Raw genomic sequence first — 22,553 nt, 5'->3', positions numbered from 1 at the left:
AGCATTCGATGGAGAAATTCGGAGCTTCGCAGGGTATAGAAGCGCAGGTTTCAGATTTTTCGCATAACATTCAGCCATCAATGGTTTAAAAAGAAGCCTTCTTTTTAAAAGGTCAGGACTAAAGTCTTCGACCAGGCGGAAGCAAAATTCTTTGAATTTAATCATTCCTGCTCGACGAGCTGCTCTTATAAGTTGTTCTTTGTCATGTACATAATGGAACCAGACAATTACCACCGAAGGTTTGTCTGTAACAGTCGGTGATCGACGCCGAATTCTATGTGCCCGATCCAATAAAGGGGGGTTATTCGGGAAAATCGTCGGAAACGCTTCTTTTAAAAGTTGAGCAAAATATTTCAAAGGGTCATCTTTTTCTATGCCATCTGGAAGACCAAGTATGCGTAAGTTCTGTCTTCTGGACCGATTCTCAAAATCGTCACTCTTGGCTTTAAGGGCTTCCATCAGCTTAATGGTCGAAATTAAATCCTGTTACAGTTTTTCAATAGTCAAATCTTGCTTCCGAGCATCTTCTTGCAGAGACGCAATAAGATCTTGTTGCTGTTTAATTACTAAATCCGTCTTAACCATGTACTCTTGAAAAGCCTTTATATCTTCTTTAAAAAATTGTTGTAGTTCAGCAAATTTTTTATCCAAAACCTCCATAAGCAATTCAAAAGTTAATTGAGTTTGTTGTGGCGGAGCCTGCTTTTTTCCGTTACCGTTCGGATTGTGTCCGGGATCCCGTCCCTTAGACCTGAGAGACATTTCTGTTTGCATATCTTCAAAAGTTCACAACAAACTCTTGGCAGTAAATAAAAAAAAAATTAACAAAGAAACTTTCGGTATAGGTAAAAATAAGCTGAATAAGGGTGATCAAAGGTTAAAAAAAGTAAAGGTTATGGAGTGAATCCAAAACGGTACTCACTCCATGAGCGTCTCCAGCTGACTCCTCCATGCCCCTCTCATTCATATACTTATCCAATTTCCTCTTAAATGTTGAGATCGAACTTGCATCCACTATTTGTGTTGGCAGCCTGTTCAACACTCTCACCACCCTCTGAGTGAAAAAGTTCCCCCTCATGTTCCCCTTAAACATTTCACCTTTCATTCTTAATCTATGACCTCTGGCTCTTGTCTCACCCACCCTCAGTGGAAAAAGCCGACTTGCATTTACCCTATCTATACCACTCATATTTTATATAGCTCTATCAAAACTCCCCTCATTCTCCTACGCTCCAAGGAATAAAGTTCTAACCTATTCGACCTTTCCCTATAACCCAGAACCTCAAGACTTGGCAACATCCTTATAAATCTTTTTCTGGAGTCTTTCAATCTTATTGATAAATTTCCTCTAGGTAGGTGATCAAAACTGGACACAATACTCCAAATCAGGCCTCACCAATATAACATCTCAACTCCTGTACTCAGTACTTTGATTTATGAAGACCAATGTGCCAAAAGTTGTCTTTACAACTCTACCTGTGATGGCACTTACAAGGAATTAAGTATTCCCGGATCCCTCTGTTCTGCCACACTCCTCAGTGCCCTCCCGCTCACTGTGTTAGACCTACCCTGGTTTGTCTCCCAAAGTGCAACACCTCACACTTGTCTGCATTAAATTTTATCTGTCATTTTTCCAGCTGGTCAACTTCTGCTAAGTTGTATCAGGACAAATACCACAAAGTGCTAACGGTAATACTTTTCACCTAGCTCAACTGATCAACTATTCAAAGTTTAAAAAACTGCATTCATTGTATTTTAAACAAGGGAAAATTGGGAAATCCAAGCAACACACGCAGGATGCTGGAGGAACTCAGCGGGCCAGGCAAGCTCTATGGAAAAAAGTACAGTTAACGTTTCAGGCTGAGACCCTTCAACAGGAATTAGGAAATAGGAGGTCATCAAGTTAATACCAGCTGTCATATCTATTCTATTTATCTGCCTACTTCCTAGTAATCAACTGATGATCCGCCCCTCCTGACCAGACACGTATATTAATCTCTTGCCCTGCCACTAAGGTCAACACCAAGGACATGCTCTCTTCTTGCTGCTGCCATCAGGTAGAAGGTACAGGAGCCTCAGGACTCACACCACCAGGTTCAGGAACTGTTACCACCCCTCACCATTAGGCTCTTGAACCAAAAGGGGATAACTGCATTCAACTTCACTTGCCCCATCATTGAAATTTTCCCACAACCAATGGACTCCCTTTCAACAATTCTTCACCTCATGTTCTCAAAATCTGTTGCTTATTTATTTATTATTATGATTTCTTCCTTTTGTATTTGCACAGTTTGCTGTCTTTTGCACACTGGTTGAAGACCCAAGTTGGTGTGGCCTTTCATTGATTCTATTATGGTTATTACTCTACTATGGATTATGTTGAGTATAGAACCATAGAACACTACAGCACAGTACAGGCCCTTCAGCCCTCCATGTTGTGCTGACCCATATAATCCTTAACCCCACACTACCCCATAATGCAAGAAAATCAGTCTCAGGGTTGTTTATGGTGACATGTTTGTACTTTCATAATAACTTTATTTTGAACTTTGAATTTACAGCAGCTAATTCACCTACCAACTAGGACATTTGTTTTTTTGGTTATTTTTTGGGAGGAAACACAAAAGGGTCAAGGGGGGGAACATGCAAACTGCACCGAGAAAGCAGTGGAAATCAGAATCAAATCCTGGCCACCATAGAGCTATGAAATAGATATGATACCTGCAGTGCTGCTGGAAAAAAAGTTAATCCATCTTTAACTCATGCTCCTGTGGTGCATTTCCATAGCGAATATATTACCCAAGGCGCTTAAGGAGAGCTAATCTGCCTCAATAAAATGCCAGCCAGCATTTATCAATGTGCAATAGAGAGCATACTGACATACGGATTGACGGTGTGGTACTCTAGCTGTAGCAAGACAGATCACAAAGCACTCCAATGGGTGATTGGGATTACTCAGCACATCACTGAGACTCAACTACCAGACCAGGAGATAATCTCTCGATGCCTATGGTATGCTAGTAACATCATTAAAGACCCATCCCATCCTGGACACTGTCTGCTCAATCTCCTGCCATCTGTCTCGTGGTAGATACAGGAATCTTAGCCAAGACAGTAATACTGAAAAACTTTGCTGCTTTCAGTATCCTGAGGGCTGATGCGCAGCTGAATAATGCTGCAGCATACACAAAGTACACTGCAGATGCTGTGGTCAAATCAACATGTACAAAGGCTGGATGAATTTAGCAGCCTGGCTTGCCAATACCTTTGAGCGTTATGGACTATCAAAGTCACTTGCTGCACAAAAATATGGGAATTTTTTTTAATTAGGCTGTACTGCATGCATTGTAAATATCTGTTATGCATGGACTGGAGTGGCACTGTAACCTTGTTGTCTTGAGCAATGAGAGTAAAGTTCAATTCTGTTCAAAGGCTATCGCCTAAATACAGCATCTCTGTCAACGTAGAACAACAAGCTTTTAAGGTGCAGCATCTGTTAGCTCCCAAAGAACGGGAAACTGCTGATGAAGGACATCCACGTTCAGTGTGAGCCACACCATACTCACAAACAGCTTTCTGTTGCTAAGGAAGGGCATCCTGAGGCCTTGATACCATTCCTTTTACAGGAACATGCATCTCCCATGTGACAGAGACTGGAAAACACAAGTTGTTTTCTTGGCCTCTCTCTGTGCCTCCAGTAGGTTTTGATATTGGAACTGGTTTCTCTTTGCCACATGTACCACGACACAGTGAAAAGCTTGCCTTGCATACTGTTCATACAGGTCAAGTCATTCCCAGTGAGTTGAGATCAAACATGGTAAAATGGGAACAAGGAACTAGGTAAGTCACCAACATTTTCTGTGTGTTGTTCTAGATTTCCTGCATCTGTGGAATCTCTTGTGGTTAAAACAATACCAATGTATATTAAAGTATAAAAGCTACAGAGCAAGTGCAGTGAAAGATCATAATGAGGCAAGTAGTGAGGTCAAAAGTCCATCTTGCCATCCAGGAGGTCTTTTCAAGAGTCTGAAATGTCAGACTCTTGAGAGTGAATGTGCCAGATTTATTGCTGATGGCAACAAAGAGGAGTGTGTGACCTCCAGACTAGAACAGAGAGTCTTCTGGGTCCAGTCTGTTCCATTGTGCCCATTAACACAATCACCACTTTCACTCCAGGTCCCCTCCCTCCAATGACCTCTCCTTCCCTGCCCAGCATTCCCTCTTCTCGCCCTCCTCTGCAGAGACAAAGCAGATGACAGCTGTACGTTGGAACAGATACACCTTTTGAGTGTTGCTTGTGCACAGGTAGCAATGAAGGCATTTACTGTTGGTCAGATTAAAGAGAATGCAGTAAGGGCTGGTGAGGTAGGGTAGGTGTTGGCACAACACTTTACAGTGCCAGTGACTAGGATTCAATTCCTGCCGCTGTCTGTAAGGAGTTTGTACGTTCTCCCTGTGACCTCGTGGGTTTACTCTGGTTGTTCCAGTTTCCTTTCACATCCCAAAGGTGTATGGGTTAGGGATCAGTAAACTGTGGCGCCAGAAGCATGTCGACATTTGCCGGCTGCCCTCAGCACACACCCTGGAGCTGGTGATGCCTTTCACCGGATGTTTTGATGTACATGTGACATACAGTAAAAAAAACTAATCCTGATCTTATCTTTAATAATTGAAATATTAACAGTAGCCAGATCTACACATTGTAAATAGCAATTGTGCCTGATGTGATTTGGAACTCAGTGGCTCCTTCGTATATGATGGTCTCTTTGTCACTGACGGACACTGTATATACAAACATCTTGCACTTGATCTCATCTTCCCTGTTTTTACCTGAATAGAGGTGATGACAGGCACTGAGTTGGAATGTGTAAAATATATTGCCCCTTTCCTTCCCCTTGCAGCCCCTCTCTCCTCCATGGCAACTACAGAGTGTACTGTGTTTTATGGCTGCCCTGCGGAGGGCGCTATTCATGGATGATGCTCTTTTGTACCTGATATGCTGCAGCGTCTGACACTACGTGCTCATGTTGGGAATGGTGCAGGAACACCTTCTAATATTACTGTAATGCTGCTCTAAATCTCTTTTTGTCTAATCTCACATTTTTGTCTGTGGGAGATCCAATACATTAGTATGAAACATGGCTCTTGACGGCATCAAAGGAAAGTAAAATCCCATTTCTACCCCTTCTGCTTGATCTGCTTTTGCAGTAGATGACATTCTCCATTTATCCCCAGTGAATTTTGCTACCCAGCAATCTGAGATAGATTTTTGTGTATTAAGCACTAGGGAAATCCACATTATTGTCGGGGTTTTCTGCACTATTTATTTATTTGGAATTTATAACAATTTCATGTCTTTGCATTGTACTACAGATGCAAAATTGATTTCACAATGTATTAAGACAGCAGAGGTAAACTTGATTCTGACTGTGACTCAGTTTTCAGACATTTTTGGTGGAATATTGAGAAAATGCAACATGTGATGCAGTAGTGCTTATCTGATCATTGGAGTCCTATCAATTGTGCTGTGGTGGCAATAGAACATAGAACGGAACAGCACAGGAACAGATCCATTAATCAATGAAATTACTAATCAAATGGCCTACTAAACTGATCTCTGCTGCCTACAAAATGTCCATTTCTTCCATTTTAAGAGAAGTTTGAATAAGTACATGGATGGGAGGGGTATGGCGGGCCATGGTCTTGGGAATGGGAATAGGTGGTTTAAATGATTTGGTACAGGCAAGATGGGCTGAAGGGCCTGTTTCTATGCTGTAATTTTCTATGACTCTATATATAAAGAAAGTGATTTTCCATTGCTTTCTTCTGGGCAGTGTCTTTACAATTCAGGTGACCCCAGCCATTATCAATGCTCTTCAGAGATTGCCTGCCTGGTATCAGTGGTCACACAACTAGGATTTATGATATCCACCAGCTGCTCATACAACATCCACCACCTACTCCCATGGCTTCACATGACCCTAATCAGGGGCTAAGCAGATGCAAAACCTTGCCCACTGGTGCCCTGAAGGCTAGCAAAGAGAAGGGACATCTTGTCCCTCCTTTGGTAGAGACATATCTCCAACCCGCCACCTATAAACATGCCTATCTGAATGGCTATTATAAGTCTCTAATTTATCTGCCTCTACCACCACCCCAGGCAGTACGTTCCAGACACCCACCACTCTCTGTAAAAAACTTGCCCCTCACATCTCCTTTGAAATTATCTCTCTCACCTTAAATGCATGCCCCTCTGGTACTAGACATTTCAACCTAATGAGAAAGATACTGTCTGTCTGCTCCTATTGATGTCTCCCAAAATCTTATAAACCTCTATCAGATCTGTCCTCAGCCTCCAGTGCTCCAGAGAAAACAACCCCAGTTTGTTCAGCCTCTCATGATAGTACATGCCCTCTAACCAGGCAGCATCCTGCTTCTGCATCCTCTCCAAAGCCTCGACATCCTTCCTATACATGAATCATGAAGAAAAATCTATCTTTGTAGAAGAATTGTGGTATTTGAAAAAATAAAGGTAATGCAGTTTGGATTTGAAGAATGCAGAAGCCATATGAATAAACAATTAAAAGCATACAAGCACAAAAAATATTGTGTTAGAGATGTTTTCATGAAAAATTAAATTTACTAATTGATTATTATGCAGCTGAAAATATATATTACCTATTAATGATTTAAATGCAAGAAGCAAAAATGTTTATCAGACTGGACTTGATGTTTATTATCACAATATATTAAATTTTCTAACGGTATTTAAGTTAAACAATTAATATGTCTGCAACATTATTGAAAACAATGACACTTAGCAAGCAAATTTTACATTAAAAGATTAAATTTTTAAGACTTACATGAATATATTGCTGAGAATATTGCATTAATACACAAGCCCCAGCATCCTACTTCAACACCTCGCTCATAGATAATGTATGCAGTAGTATTGTGTTCAGCATGTGGATCACCATTATACACAACCTAAAAGAGTTAAATAAGGAGATACAGAGAAGATGTTATTATAAAAGCACAAACCTACTGTCAGAATCAGAATCAGGTTTATTATCACTAACGTATGTTGTGAAACTTGTTGTATAGCAGCAGCCTCTTGACTCTTCTGGTCAAGATGGCACCTGTGTATAATACTCCTTTGGTCAACATCTGTCTAGATTATGAAGCCATCTTTTTCATTTCTTTTATGTCTTTTATATTTGTTTCTTGTCTTGGATGTGATCCTGGAACTGTTGGAGACAGTTTTGCTGTTTGGTGATGATTTGGGTGCTTCAGCGCTCTAGTCTCTGAGAGGATTCCAAGAGGCAGAGGCAGCATGCATGAACCTCATGGCAACAAGGCAGCAGGACAGGGTGCAAGTCGATGTTTGGCTCCATTTTGCTGATTAAATCTTCCATTGTTCGCTGATTAAAGTGACAAGGGAGACAGAAGGATCAAAGCAAGTATAGAGGGTGAGCGCTGGTTGCCTGCCTTTTGATTGGTTGCTCTGTACTGGAGAGGAAAGTTCCTGCTTCTGCTCCTGGTGAGTGTTGCCCAGGTTGTTTTCTGCGTTTTGTGGACTTGGACTATAGACTCTTTTTCAGTCTTATAGCTTTCATATTCTGTGTTTCTTTCATTCAATCTTCTCAGTTTTTGTTTTGTGTGAGAGGTGGGATTTGGGGTTTGATGTGCCCGTTCCATTTTTTTTCTTCTTTTTGTGGAGAGGTGAGATTTTGAGGATGATTATGCTGCCTTTCTTTTCTTGGTTTCATGGCTACCCAGAGAACTGAAGAATTTCAGAGTTGTATACCTTGATAATAAATGAACCTTTAAACCTTTGAGCAGTACAGTGCAATAGATAAAATATACTACAAGTTACATTCAGAAAGTATACAAAATAAATGAGTAGTGCAAAAGGAGAGAGCAAAATATTGAGGTAGTGTTCATGGACTGTTCAGAAATTTGATGGCAGAAGGAAACAAAGTCATACCTAAAATGTTGTGTGCGTCACTTCAGATCCTATACCCCCTCCATGATCAGAAGAGGGCATGGGCTGTGTGGTGGGGGTCCTTATGATTATTTATTTATTTAGAGATGCAGTATGGAACAGGCCTTCAGGCCCAATAAGTTGCACCACCCAGCAACCCACCTACTCTTTAGATAATTTACAAATGATCAATTAAACCTATTACCCTGTGTGTCTTTGGACTGTGGGAGGAAACACACATAGTTCACAAGGAGAAAGTACAAACTCCTTACAGACAATGCTGGAAATGAACTCCATTGAATTCCAATGCTTGGAATTATTTTAAAATGTCCCCCATATTAATAGCATCGCTCTAGCTACTATGGTAACATTGCACCACTGCTGATGGATATGCGGACAAAAATGTTATCCACGTAGAATGAGAAATAAATAAAAAATAATAGTCTTTTTTTCTTTTCATTAAATGATGAATAGCTCCAAATAGGATTAAAGCTGAGATAACTCAGAATGTAGAATTATACCAAGAATGGTAAGGGAGGAAACTTGCATTTTGAAAATTTACAGTAACCATAAATTCTTCTTTAGTCTATTTTCTATTAATTTTCAAATCAACCTCAGCATGTACAGATAGGTAAAACATGTACTAAGACCATAAAACCGTAAGTCATCAGAGCAGATTTAGACCATTCAGCCCATCTAGTTTCTGCCCATCATTGCTGATTCATTATCCCTCTCAATCCCAGTCTCCTGCCTTCTCTCTGTAACCTTTGACACCCTGACAAACCTATCAATCTCTGCTCTAAATATACCCAGTGCCTTAGCCTCTACAGTCATCAGTGGCAATGAATTCCACAGATTCACTTCCCTCTGGCTAAAGAAATTTCTCCTCATCTCTGTTCATCTCTAAGGACTGCACATGCATTGTAAGCAACTTTGAGATGTCTTTTATACAATCCTCTTGTGCCTTTGCAATCTTACAGTCAACACACTGTGTGTTTGTTGGGTAGCCAATTCAATCAGCAACCAATAATGAGAAATAAAAACACAAATGCTGGAAACACACGACAGGCCAAGCAGCATCCGTGAGAAGTGAACCAAGTCTTCAGGTGAAAGATTCTTTATCAGAACAGGAAAAGTGAAAAAGACAAACTTGTTTTAAGTTGCAGAGGAGGTACTAGAACATAGAACAGTGCAGACCCTTTGACCCACAATGTTGTGCTGACATTTTAATCTATTCCAAAATCAATCTGACCCTTCTCTTCCCCATAGCACTTCACTTTTCCATCATCCATGTGTCTGTCTGAGAGACTCTTAAATGTTCCTAATGTAATTGCCTCTACCACTACCCTGGTAGCACACCCACTACTTTGTTTACCGCTGACATACTCCCCTTACACTTCCCTCCTTAAGATTAGGCCCCCTTGTGTTAGCCATTTCTCCCCGGGGAAAAAGTCCCTGGCTGTCTATTCTATCAATGTTTTTATCAACTTGTACACCTCTATCAATTCCTGAATTACTGAATGTGTGCCTTCAGGCTTCTGTGCCTCCTACTTGATGGTAACACTGAGAAAAGGGCATGCCCTATGGGCTGGAGGTCTTTAATAATGGACACTGCCTTTCTGAGACACTGCTTCCTGAAGATGTCCTGGGTACTTTGTAGGCTAGTATCCAAGATGCAGCCGACTACAACTTAATAACCCTTACTGACCTGTACATCTTTGGAATGTGGGAGGAAACCAAAGGAAACCCACACGGTCATATCAACTTCTTACAGACAGCAGTGGGAATTGAATCTCCGATCACTGGCACAGTAAAGTGTTATGCTAACCGTTACATTACCATGCCACCCTTTTGCTACTTTGCTCATGTTCTCTTTTAGCATGTCCTATTTCTTACCTCATTCTTCTCCACATTTAAAAAAAAATTGGTTTATTTCCTGCTGCAAACAATTGAAAGGCACTGAGATTTAAAACTAACCAAACTCTGTGAGAAGAAAGCATATTACCAGGCTGATGTAAATGCTGCAGTGGGGATATGTGAGGCACCTGAGCTGCAACCTAAAACTAACTTTTGTCTCCCTGTTTCTGTCTCTCTCTTTTTCTTCCTCTCTCTACTTATCCTAGTTCTGATTAAGTGTCTTTGATTCAAATTGTTTAAATTTTCTGCTGAGTGATTTCAACACTTCTTGTCATCTGTTTCCATTCCCCATTCCGGCTTGCCTTTTGCCCCTCCTGCTCACCTGCCAATCATCTCCCACTAGTGCTCCTCCTCCCCTTTCTCCCATGGTCCACTCCCCTCTTCAGTCAGGTTCTTCCTTCTTCAGCCCTTTCCCTCTTCCAGCTATCAGCTCCCAACTTCTTAACTCAACCCCCTCCCCCAGTTGGTTTCACCTATCAACTGCCAGCTTGTACTCCTTCCCCTCCTTATTCTGGCTTCCTTCCCCTCCTCCTTTCCAGTCTTGATAAAGAGTCTCAGCTAGAAATATCAACTGTTTATTCCTCTTCATAGATGCTGCCTAACCTTTCTTCTGCATTTTGTGTGTGTTGCTCTGGATTTCCAGCATCGACAGAATCTCTTGAATTCATTATTTTAACATATTATATTTTTGTTCTAGATTTTCAGAATCTGCAGTTTCTTTGATCTTCATTCATGGAAGAAAAGTTCCGCCTGTTTGCTGTTTCTAGTAAAATCGACATTCAGATTACTATTTTGTTACATAATCTCCTCATCGATTGAGTTGGTAACTCTCTCAGTTAAAATGAAGGAAATACACTTAAACCTCATTGAATCCTTTGATCATTGAATCTAACCAGTAACTTCAGTATCATACCCTGAGGACTTGGATGGATGTTCTGTACTTTGAGTGAAATATTACGCCATTTCTATGTTGCCATTTGAAGAACAGCAATGAGTTATTCTGTTCTGGTCAACACCTTACCATCAACCAATAGGAACTTCCCCTGTACCTGGCTTTGAAGGTGACACAGAGGAGGTTCACTGGTTTTATTCCGGAGGTGAGGGGGTTAGCCTGTCATTAGCTGTAGAGCACCGGGATTCTCATTTTCTCAAGCACCTGTATTTGTTAATTGTTGTCTTAACTCGAGTTAAGCTTTCTGTTTAATCTTGTCAAGTTAATTGTGATTGGCGCAGGTGTTCTGCATGATGTGATTGTTTGAAACAGACTCCTGATTCGTGTTCATTGTGGCGTTCTTGTCTTGCAGCGTTGCTCGGCCATGCCACTGATGCTCAGCTGGTATTCCTATCCATGGATAAACTTCTGTTTCTGTCTCTACAAGGGAGTCTGCCATTCCTCTACATGAGTTCAATTGCTGCCAGCACTCACCATGGCATTGGCCAATGAGGAGAGATTGAGTCACCTGGGACTAGGCTTATTGAAATTCAGAAGAATGAGAGGAGATTTTATAGAATAATGTAAAATTGTGAAAGGGATAGATAAGATAGAGATTGGAAAATTGTTTCCATCAGAAAGAGAGGCTAAAACTAGGGGACATTGCCTCAAGCTTTGAGGAAGTAGATTTAGGTTAGAGAGAAGGAGAAACTATTTTTCCCAGAGAGCAGTGAATCTGTGGAATTCTCTGCCCAGGGAAGCAGCGGTGGCTACCTCATTAAATACATTTAAGACATAGTTGGATATTTCTTTGACGTAGCAGGAGAATTAATGGTTATGGGGAAAAGGCAGGTGGGTAGAGCTGAGTCTATGGCCTGATCAGCAGTTGGCAGAGCAGACTCGATGGGCGAAGATGGCTGACTTTTGCTCCTATTTCTTATGTTCTTAAAACTGTTTAAAACAATAGAGAAGTCCATGGAACCTTGCTATTTACAACTAAAATTCATTGCTAAGGAAAATTCTACTGTGTCATACATACCAAATAAATACATGTAAATAGGCAAACACTGGAGAAATTTACTGTGACTGTGATTTATGAGTTTAGCTATTTTAATGTGTCCTATTAAAGAAACTTGTTTATAAATGTCAAAGATAATCAGACATTCAAAATCAACATTAGCTAATGCTTCATTTTATTTTACCTGTCCCATGAAGTCAGTGAAGAAAAGCATAGTGGAGAGAAATGCTGTCCATCCTATGAGGTGACTAATACACAAGCAGCGATATTGAGAAGGCATATTGAGCAACGTCTTAAACAAGGATTTTAGGGTCATACGTCTTTGTACCTGAAAAAAAAACACCAAATTTGAGAAGCTGGATACTCTTGGGTTATTTTCTTGGGAACGGCAGAGGCTAAGGAGAGATTTGATTGAGGTTTATCAGATTATGAGACGCATAGGTAGAGTAGAGAGGGAGCATCCCTTTCTCTGGGTTGAAATGTCTAATACCAGAGGGTAGATTCAAAGGAGATCTGAGAGAGATGTTTTTTACTCAGAGAGTGGTGTATGCCTGGAATGTTTTAAAACACCATTCAAATCACTTTCAGAAATCATCTCAAAAATATTACTCACATAATGTGGAGAGTTAGAACAGAGAATATAGAAAATCTACAGCACATTACAGGCCCTTTCACCCACAATGTTGTGCCAACCATGTAACCAAATCTAGAAGCTGCCTAGAATTTTCCTATCGCATAGTCCTCTATTTTTCTAAGCTACATGTACCTATCCAGGAGCCTCTTAAAAGACCCTCTTGTATCCGTCTCTATCACCTTCGCTGGCATTCCACACACCCACTACTGTGCGAAAAGCTTACCTCTGACATCTCCCTTGTACCTACTTCCAAGCACCTTAAGACTATGCCCACCATTAGATTAGATTAAATTCAACTTTATTGTCATTGTGCCAAGTACAGATACAAAGCCAATGAAATGCAGTTAGCATCTAACCAGAAATGCAAAGAATAGTGTTATTTACAAAATAACTGTAGATAAAAAGTAAGTGTTACAGCACACAAATATAAAAGTACTGAGACAGTACAATATGGGTGCAATACTGTTTAGCGCTGTGATGTGAGGTTCAGCAGGGTCACAGCTTCAGGGAAGAATCTCTTCCTGTGCCTGCTGGTGAGGGAACGGAAGCTCCTGTAGCGCCTAATGGATGGGAGGAGAGGAAAAAGTCCATGGTTAGGATGCATCCTTGATAATGCTTTTTGACCTGCCCAGGCAGAGTTTATGGTAGATGTTCTCAATGGTGGGCAACTGGATGCCGATAATCTGCTGGGCAGTTTTCACCACACACTGGGGTGCTTTGCGGTCCGATACGGGACAATTGCCATACCACACTGAGATGCAGTAGGTGAGTATGCTCTCAGTGGTACAGCGGTAAAAGTCCATCAGTATTCTGGGACAGAGTTGAGCTTTCTTGATGCTCCGCAGGAAATAAAGGCGCTGTTGTACCTTTTTGATCAGGATGGTGAGTTCAGGGACCAGGTGAGATCCTTGGAAATGTGGACACCAAGGAATTTGAAGCTTGATACATTCTCCACTGCAGCTCCATTGATGTAGATGGGGATGTGAGTGTGGCTCCTAGCATGCCTGAAGACCATAATGATCTCCGTGGTCTTCTGGGTGTTAAGGGCCAGGTTGTTGTCGGCACACCACGCGGCCAGGTGCTGGACCTCATCCCTGTAGACCATCTCGTTATCCTCTCTGATCAGGCCGACCACTGTGGTGTCATCTGCGAACTTGATTATGGAGTTAGAACCATATACAGGAATGCAGTCATAGGTGAAAAGAGAGTACAGAAGAGGGCTCAGCGCACAGCCTTGAGGCACGCCAGTGTTCAGGGTGCCAGTGGAGGATGAGGGATTGTCTAACTTAACAGATTGGGGTCTGTTAGTCAGAAAGTCCATGGTTCAATTGCAGAGGAACTAGCTGATACCAAGCTGGCAAAGTTTGGCGATCAGCTTGGAGGGGATCACAGTACTGAATGCCGAACTAAAGTCAATGAACAGCATTCTGACGTAAGAGTTGCAGCTGTCCAGGTGGGTCAGGGAAGAGTTAAGTGTGAGCCATTTCAGCCCTGGGAAAAAGTCTTTGGCTATCCACACGATTAATGCCTCTCATCATCTTATGCACCTCTATCAGGTCATCTCTCATCCTCTGTTGCTCCAAGGAGAAAAGGCCAAGTTCATGCAACCTATTATCATAAGGCATGCTCCCCAATCCAGGCAACATCCTTGTAAATCTCCTCTGCACTCCTACAGTATCCACATCTTTCCTGTAATAAAGTGACTAGAACTGAACACAGTCCTCCAGGTGGGGTCTAACTAAGGTCTTATATAGCTGTAACATTACCTCACGGCTCCCGAACTCAATCCCACTGTTGATAAAGGCCAACACACCATACTCCTTCTTAACAACACTGTCAAACTGCGCAGCAGCTTTGAGTGTCCTATGGACATAGATCCCAAGATTTCACTAATCCTCCACACTGCCAAGAGTCTTACCATTAATATTATATTCTGTCTTCAAACTTGACCTCCTGAAGTGAGCCACTTCACACTTATCTGGGTTGAACTCCATCTGCCACTTCTCAGCCCAGTTCTGCATCATATCAACATCCTGCTATATCCTTTGAAAACCCTCCAGACTATCCACAACATTCCCAACTCTTGTATCATACCATCCTTTCTCTGCCTCAATAGAAAATACCTATGCAGAATATCATGCAAATGTTTACTGAACATTTGCCACATTTCTGCCGTGCATTTCCCTGAGAAAATCTGCTCCTAATTTATGCTCCCAAGTTCCTGCCTATTAGCATCATATTTGTCCCTACCCCAATTAAATGTTTTCCCTAATTGTTTTCTCGTTCCCTCACCAGCTCTATGGTGAAGGAGATAGAGTGGTGATCACTACCTCCAAAATGCTCTCTCACCGAGTGATCTGGCACCTGACCAGGTTCATTTCCTAATACCAGATCAAGTACAGCCTTTCCTCTAGCTGGCTTAGTTAGATATTGCATCAGGAAACCTTCCTGAACACACCTAACAAACTCCACCCCATCCAAGCCCCTTGCTCAAATGAGTTGCCAGTCAAGATTAGGAAAGTTAAAATCACCCATTACAACAATTCTATTATTATTGCACCATTGCTAAACAAATGCTCGTCATGGCGTGCATCACAAGCAGCCTCTGACAACCAAGTCTAACTCCTAGCCTTCACGTGTGGCATAGTTCTTATGCCCAGCAGAGCTGTTCTCACTGACAGGAGAAGGGGCAAAGGCAGGCCACTGGCGCCTTAAAACCTGTTGCTCTGGGCAGATGAGGCTCGTTAACCACGGATGGTTGCTCATCTAGGAGAGGGAAAACTCCAATTTCACACCTCCGCTGCCTTGCGGCTATACCCGCTCACGGGAAAGGCTTTCGGAGTAAACCCCAAGGAAAAGTCCGGAGTCGGAGTCCCGAAGGCAGCTGACTGCTGTACCCAGCACCGGCACGGTAACTCCTGCGACGCTGCTGGCACCAAACTCTATCGACCTCCGTCGTTCCTTTGGACCTGTCATCAGCATGGAGAGGGGGGGTCCCACTGCATGGGCAACAGATGGATCTCCATATCAACTCTGCCCTGGCTTGCACCCTGGAGAAGCCACTCCCAGTGACTACCAGAGGCACCGTACCCATGGTCGACCACGACCGACGGAGGCCATACACATTCCAGAATCTGCCTCCTTATCTACTCCTCGATGTCTCTGAACTATTGGGGGGACTATAAAAACATCCAGCAGAGTTATTGCCCCTTTCCTGTTACTGACTTCCACCCACAATGACTCAGTAGAAAATCCCTCCATGACTTCCTCCTTTTCTGCAACCGTGATACTATCCCTGATTAGCAGTGCCGCGCCCCCACCTCTTTTACCTCCAGCCCCGTCCTTTTTGAAACATCTAAAGCCTGGTACTCTCAGCAGCCATTCCTGCCCCTGAGACATCCAGTCTCTGTAATGGCCACAACATTATATTTCCACATATTGATCCATGCTCCAAGTTCATCTCCCTTGCTTATGACCCTCCTTGCATTAAAACAGACACATCTCAAACCATCTGGGCTGAGTGCTTCTTTGCTCTATCAATTCTAGTTAAGAAGAAAAGAAGAGCTTACAAAAGGTTCAGAAAACTAGGTGATGATAGAGATCTAGAAGATTATAAGGCTAACAGGAAGGAGTTTAAGAATGAAATTAGGAGAGCCAGAAGGGGCCATGAGAAGGCATTGGTGGACAGGATTCAGGAAAACCACAAGGCATTCTACTAGTATGTAAAGAGCAAGAGGATAAGATGTGCGAGAATAGGACCAATCAAGTGTGACAGTGGAAAAGTGTGTATAGAACCAGGCGAGATAGCAAAGGTACTTAATGAATACTTTGTTTCAGTAGTCACTATGGAAAAGGATATTGGCAATTGTAGGGATGACCTGCAGCAGACTGAAAAGCTTGAGAATGTAGATATTAGGGAAGAGGATGCGCTGGAGCTTTTGGAAAACATCAAGTTGGATAAGTCACCGGGACCGGACTAGATATTCCCCAGGCTACTGTGGGAAGCAAGGAAGGAGATTGCTGAGCCTCTGGCAATGATCTTTGCATCATCAATGGGGACAGGAGAGGTTCTGGAGGATTGGAGGATTGCAGATGTTGTTCCCTTATTCAAGAAAGGGAGTAGGGATAGGCCAGGAAATTATAGGCCAGTGAGTCTTACTTCAGTGGTTGGTAAGATGATGGAGAAAATCCTGAGAGGCAGGGTTTATGAACATTTGGAGAGGCATAATATGATTAGGAATAGTCAGCATGGCTTTGTCATGGGATGAGGGATGATTTAGTAAATTTAATGATGACACAAAGGTTGGGGGTGTTGTGGATAGTGTGGAGGGCTGTTAGAGGTTACAATGGGACATTGATAGGATGCAAAACTGGGCTGAGAAGTGGCAGATGGAGTTCAACCCAGGTAGTTGTGAGGTAGTTCATTTTGGTAGGTCAAATATGATGGCAGAATATAGCATTAATGGCAAGACTCTTGGCAGTGCGGAGGATCAGAGGGATGTTGGTACCCCACTTGATTCCCCTCCAGTTCAGGTACAACCTGTCCCACATGCACAGGTCACTCCTTCCCCAAAAAATGTTCCAATGATCCAAGAATATGAAAGCCTGACCCTGCACCCTCTCCTCAGTTACTCATTCACCTGCACTATCTTCCTATTCTGACCTTGGATGTTGCCTGGATTGAGGAGCATGCCTTATGAGAATAGGTTGAGTGAACTTGGCCTTTTCTCCTTGGAGCAATGGAGGATGAGAGGTGACCTGATAGAGGTATACAAGATAATGAGAGGCACTGATTGCATGGATAGTCAGAGGCTTTTCCCCAGGGCTGAAGTGGGTAGCATGTGAAGGCATAGTTTTAAGGTGCTTGGACAGAGGACATGTCAGGGGTAAGTTTTTTTTTGTTTTTGTTTTTTTACACAGAGTGTGGTGAGTGTGTGGAATGGGCTGCCACCGGCGGTGATGGAGGCAGAAACGATAGGGTCTTTTAAGATACTACTGGATGGATGCATGGAATTTAGAAAAATAGAGGGCTACGGGTGAGCTTAGAAAGTTAAAAGGTAAGGACATGTTTGGCACAGCTTTGTAGACCGAAGGGCCTGTATTGTGCTGTGGATTTTCTATATTTCTATCTGCCTATCCTTCCACATAAACTCCCTACAAACTGTCACTACTTATGCACCAACTGCCCCAACTCTCCCTCTTCACTTCGGTTCCCACTCCTCCTCCCACAAATCTTGTTTAAAATCTCCCAATAGCATTAGCAAACCTCCCTCCCAAGATATTGATTCCCCTCCAGTTCAGGTACAACCTGTCCCACATGCACAGGTCACTCCTTCCCCAAAAAATGTTCCAATGATCCAAGAATATGAAAGCCTGACCCCTGCACCCTCTCCTCAGTTACTCATTCACCTGCACTATCTTCCTATTCTGACCTTGGCACTGGGAATAATCCAGAGATTACCACCTTCCCAACTCCTTAAATTTATGGTGCAGCACCTCTATTCCTCTCCTGCCTTTGTCATTGGTTCCAACCTCCAGCTGCTCACCCTCCCCTTCAAGAATATCCTGCAACTGCTCAGACACATCCTGGACCCCAGCACCCAGGAGGCAACACACTATCCTGGTGTCTCTTTTGCTGCTGCAGAATCTCCTGTCTGTTCCCCAAACTATTCAGTCCCTTATGACGATTGCTCCTCCTGACTTCACCCTTCCCGTCCGAGGCTCAGGGCTGACCGCAATGGTATTAACCATATAACCATAACAGCACAGAAACAGGCCATCTTGGCCCTTCTAGTCCGTGCCGAGCACTTACTCTCACCTAGTCCCACCGACCTGCTCTCACATAACCCTGCATTCCTTTCCTGTCCATATACCTATCCAATTTTTTTTATTGATGTGGCTGCTGCTGCCTTGTCCAGACAGGTCATTCCCCTCAGCAGTATTTAAAGGGGTATACCTGTTGCCGAGGGGAATGGCCACAGGGGAACCCTGCAACTGACTTCTTTCTCCCTTTACCTCTCATGGTGTTCACTCATCTACTCCCTGAATTCTGCCCTCTGGGCATAACCACCTGCTCAAAAGATGTATCTATTAAATGCTCTGCCTCCTGGATGATCCTAAGTTCAACCAACTCCAGCTCCTTAATGTGGATGTTGGTTGCATTTCCTGCAGATGTAGTCATCAGGGAGACTATCAGATTCCATGAAATCCCATATCCTACAGAAGCAGCATTCCACTGCCATATCTGCCATCCTGCCTGCACTGTACAATGGGCAACCAAGAGCAAGTCCTCTCATCTGTTTCTTTGGTCTCAGCTTCTTCTCATCAAAGCCTTGAGTCAAAGCCTGAGGCTCCCACTCTCACCACTGGACTACTCCCAACAATGGCCACCCCACTTGCCCCTTCTGTACTTTTATCTAAATCACAGTGCTCTACTCCCGACTCCGATTGGATCTCTGGAATCTCCAAATGCCCATGAAGCTCTCTTTTTATACTAGCTTCGCTGACCCGCGTGTCAACTCTTAGAAGTGCTCTGCTCCCGATGTTGATTGGACCTACCAAATCTGTTTATATGCAGAAATATTTTGTGGAGATGGAAGCCATGTGTGTCAATTAAATAGAGTCATAGAGTACTACAGCACATAGACAGCCCAGTTGGTCCAAACAGTCTGTGCAGATTGGTATTCTACCTAATTCCTCAAGTACGCCCAGACCATAGCGCTCCATATTCCTCTCATCCCCACAACTTCTGCCCAGCAACTTACTTCCCCTACTAGATCTGCAGCATTTCACAAAAAAAGCTTGGAGAAATTACAGCCAGAACTCTCAATTAACTGCTCATAAACAGAGAGTTTGTTATTGGCTTTTAAAAAGTAGATTTAATTGGTTATTAATATTTGAAATATGCATAATGATTGGTACTTAACCAATCATAATACACGTTTCACATATTAATAATCAATTAATTCTACATGTTAAAGGCCAATAATACTTGAAAATTAATAAAATAACAGTTCAATAGTAAGTATTGCCTTTGTTTGTATCTTTATTTTGTCATGGTAAACTCGATGACCTTTGTTCCTAGGCTTGAACAGAAAGGCTATACAAGAGTTAGGCCTTCAGGGGCTGGGAGATGCACGGTCCCAGCTTATCATCTGACATTTGCCTTTGTGAACTTCACCTCATAGAAACGCTGTACAAAGTGTCTGTGCTCTGAACAGTTAGCACATATTTTAACCCTTGCTTTGCTGAAATTTCCAGTCACATTGCTGAAGACGACTGGAGTTAATTTTAAGCATCACTTCCAAGAGACTACACTGCAGTTACTCCAGTTTTCTGGTAAAGTCAGCAGAAAGTTTATAGGCCTTCTGTAATAAGCTGTGTTTGCCCTGTCCCTTAAATAGTCTCTGTTTTCTGAGTAAATAAACTTTGTAAACAGAGTCATTTGTCCTGACCCACCTCCAACAAATTGTCGTCAAAAGGCATTGCAAACCAAAACAAATGCAAATAATTAACACAAGGAAATCTGCAGATGCTGGAAATTCGAACAACACACACAAAATGCTGGTGGAACACAGCAGGGCAGGCAGCATCTATAAGGAAAAGCACTGTTGACGTTTTGGGCCGAGACCCTTCGTCAGGACTAAATGCAAATACTTGGTAGATCAGGTAGATATGTAGAGTATGAAAAAGAATTAATTTTTCAGGTGGATGATCTCTCAACAGATCTTGGAAAAGAAGCAAGACAGAAAGTATAAAGAATGTTTTTCTTCTTCTTACAGGTACTCTGCTTTGAGTTTATTGTATAACTGGGTTGAAACAGTTGTGCAAAGTCAAAATCTCTTGAGTTAAAATAACATTCTGAATTTATTTTTAAGTTTGCCATTATATTTTAAAATAATTATTAGAATTCTTGCTAATTCCTGAATTAAATTATAGAGTGAAATCTCCATCAAATATACACTACTACAAATAGAATTGGGCTGATGTGCCTATAATTGGGTGATTGCATGAAAAAAGTTGACAATATAAAGATAGCACTCCCCTGATGAAGGGTCTCAGCCTGAAATGTTGGCTTTTTATTCCTCTCCATAGACGCTGACTGACCTGCTGAGCTCCCCCAGCATTTTTGTGTGTGTTCTTCTGGATTTCCAGCATCTGCAGAGTCTCTTGTGCTTACAGTCATCATCATTTTTGCCATGCCACATGATGTGGGCAATCATGGTCCCCTCTACAGAAGTGGTTTGCCATTGCCTTCTTCTCGACAGTGTCTTTAGAAAATGGGTGACCCAGCCATTATCAATACTCTTCAGAGATTGTCTGCCTGGTGTCAGTGGACACGTAACAAGGACTTGTGATACACACCAAGGATAAAGATATCCTTGTATGAACTGAATATACAATTTTGCATGGATAAACTACATCAAAACTCTTTTTCTCTCCTATCAGTGGAAGTAATGTAACACTTACCCAACAGGTTGGTATATGTCTAGGGGAAAAGGAGATCCAGCCACTCACCAACCCCACCTCCCCGACACACAGGTGCAGTGAGAATCAAGTTTATGCTGCGCGCGCACACACGATATCAAATTCACACCAGATACCGTTATGGAATACACTTTAAAGATTTTAGTAAAACTAAAAGAGTACTATGCAATACAATATATAAGAAGGAAAAGAAAATAAAGTAAAAGGCACCAACTTATCAAAGTTCAGTCAGTTTAGTGCACATCGTTGGAGCTCAACCATTGAACCATTCGACCCTTCGTCACTTTCCTCCGACCTCCACGTCTTCGCACCTGGGACCACCTGTGGTGGTCAACTGAGTGCAACGCTCGTCCACCTTCCTCGGTGTCTTCTTCCCGACTCCCCCGAAAAGACCGTGAAACCCCCGCTCCCAGACCCACAAGACAAAAAACATTCCCCATTGGTCAACAAATGAATACAATCCCGATATCAGCAAGTCTAAAGCTAAACAACTGCGAGAGAAAGCACTTATCATACAAAGAAGCATTCCTACTCTTAACAAAACAAAGAAGCCATTTTGATAACATAAACAGTACATTTTACAGTAATATTTAAATTTATTGTAGAAGTTAGAGAATGATTGTTACCTTGTCATCTTGTGGTTTATTGGAGGCGATAAGTGAACCATTTTCTAATTTTTTTGCCGGTGATAAAGGTTTCAGATTATTGACACATGGATCATGAAGATCATCTTTATGACTTTCAATCGTTCCATAGTCTGTGGTATTATCTCCCAGCAAGTATGATTCCTTAGCATCTCCTTCCTCACCTAAAGGAACTTCTGGTATACTGCACAGATGTATGGTTAGAAATGCAATGAAAATTACTGCTGCAAAAACATAAATAACTTGATATTCAGATCCTAAAACATGTCCCAGGGGAGTGCTCTTCCATTCTATCGCACCCACTATGTAGCCCACAGCACCTCCAATACCTGAAAAAAAAACATAAAATTACTGAAATTTATAAAAATTGAGTAATAGGCAATTCTTTTTCTCTTAAATAGCAAAAACTGTGATTATAAGGAAGTTAGATTGGAAAGTCGAAGTTAACTAAACACAATAGCACAATAAATAGTAAGGTAATAATACTATGTTCCTTAAGGTTGTCATGTGTTGGTGCACGTGGCCTAATGGATAAGGCATCGGACCTGAAGGTCACTGGTTCAAGCCTCAGCTCAGGCAGTGTGTTGTGTCCTTGAGCAAGGCACTTAACAACACATTGCTCTGTGATGACACCGGTGCCAAGCTGCTTGGGTCCTAGTGCCCTTCCCTTGGACAACATCGGTGGCGAGGAGAGGGGAAGGCTTGCAGCTTGGGCAACTGCCGGTCTCCCATACATCCCTGCCCAGGCTTGCACCCTGAAAACCTTCCAAGGCGCAAATCCATGGTCTCACGAGACTAACGGATGCCTATTAAAAAAAAAGGTTGTCATAGCTGGGGTGGTAATGGGGACAAGCTCCCACTACATATTAAATGACCCACTCAATGATGTGTGTCTCAAATAGCCTCTAATAACTAAACCCAGCTCATGGCCTTCGCGT

At 42.3% G+C, this 22,553-nt stretch overlaps 1 protein-coding gene across 1 annotated transcript in view; it reads right to left on the bottom strand.

Annotated features, from left to right (window-relative positions):
* slc45a2 (solute carrier family 45 member 2) overlaps positions 1-22,553 on the bottom strand; it is a 50,145-nt gene that overhangs the window by 17,107 nt on the left and 10,485 nt on the right. Inside the window, exons 3-5 of the mRNA XM_059989656.1 lie at positions 21,598-21,944; positions 12,035-12,178; positions 6,864-6,987 (exon numbers count right to left, since the gene is read on the bottom strand). Coding sequence (XP_059845639.1) covers positions 6,864-6,987; positions 12,035-12,178; positions 21,598-21,944 — 615 coding nt within the window. The remainder of the gene's footprint in view (positions 1-6,863; positions 6,988-12,034; positions 12,179-21,597; positions 21,945-22,553) is intronic.

This window comes from Hypanus sabinus, chromosome 14, assembly GCF_030144855.1.
Source record: "Hypanus sabinus isolate sHypSab1 chromosome 14, sHypSab1.hap1, whole genome shotgun sequence".
Lineage (NCBI taxonomy): Eukaryota > Metazoa > Chordata > Chondrichthyes > Myliobatiformes > Dasyatidae > Hypanus > Hypanus sabinus.
This window is presented reverse-complemented; position numbering and strand designations above follow the sequence as displayed.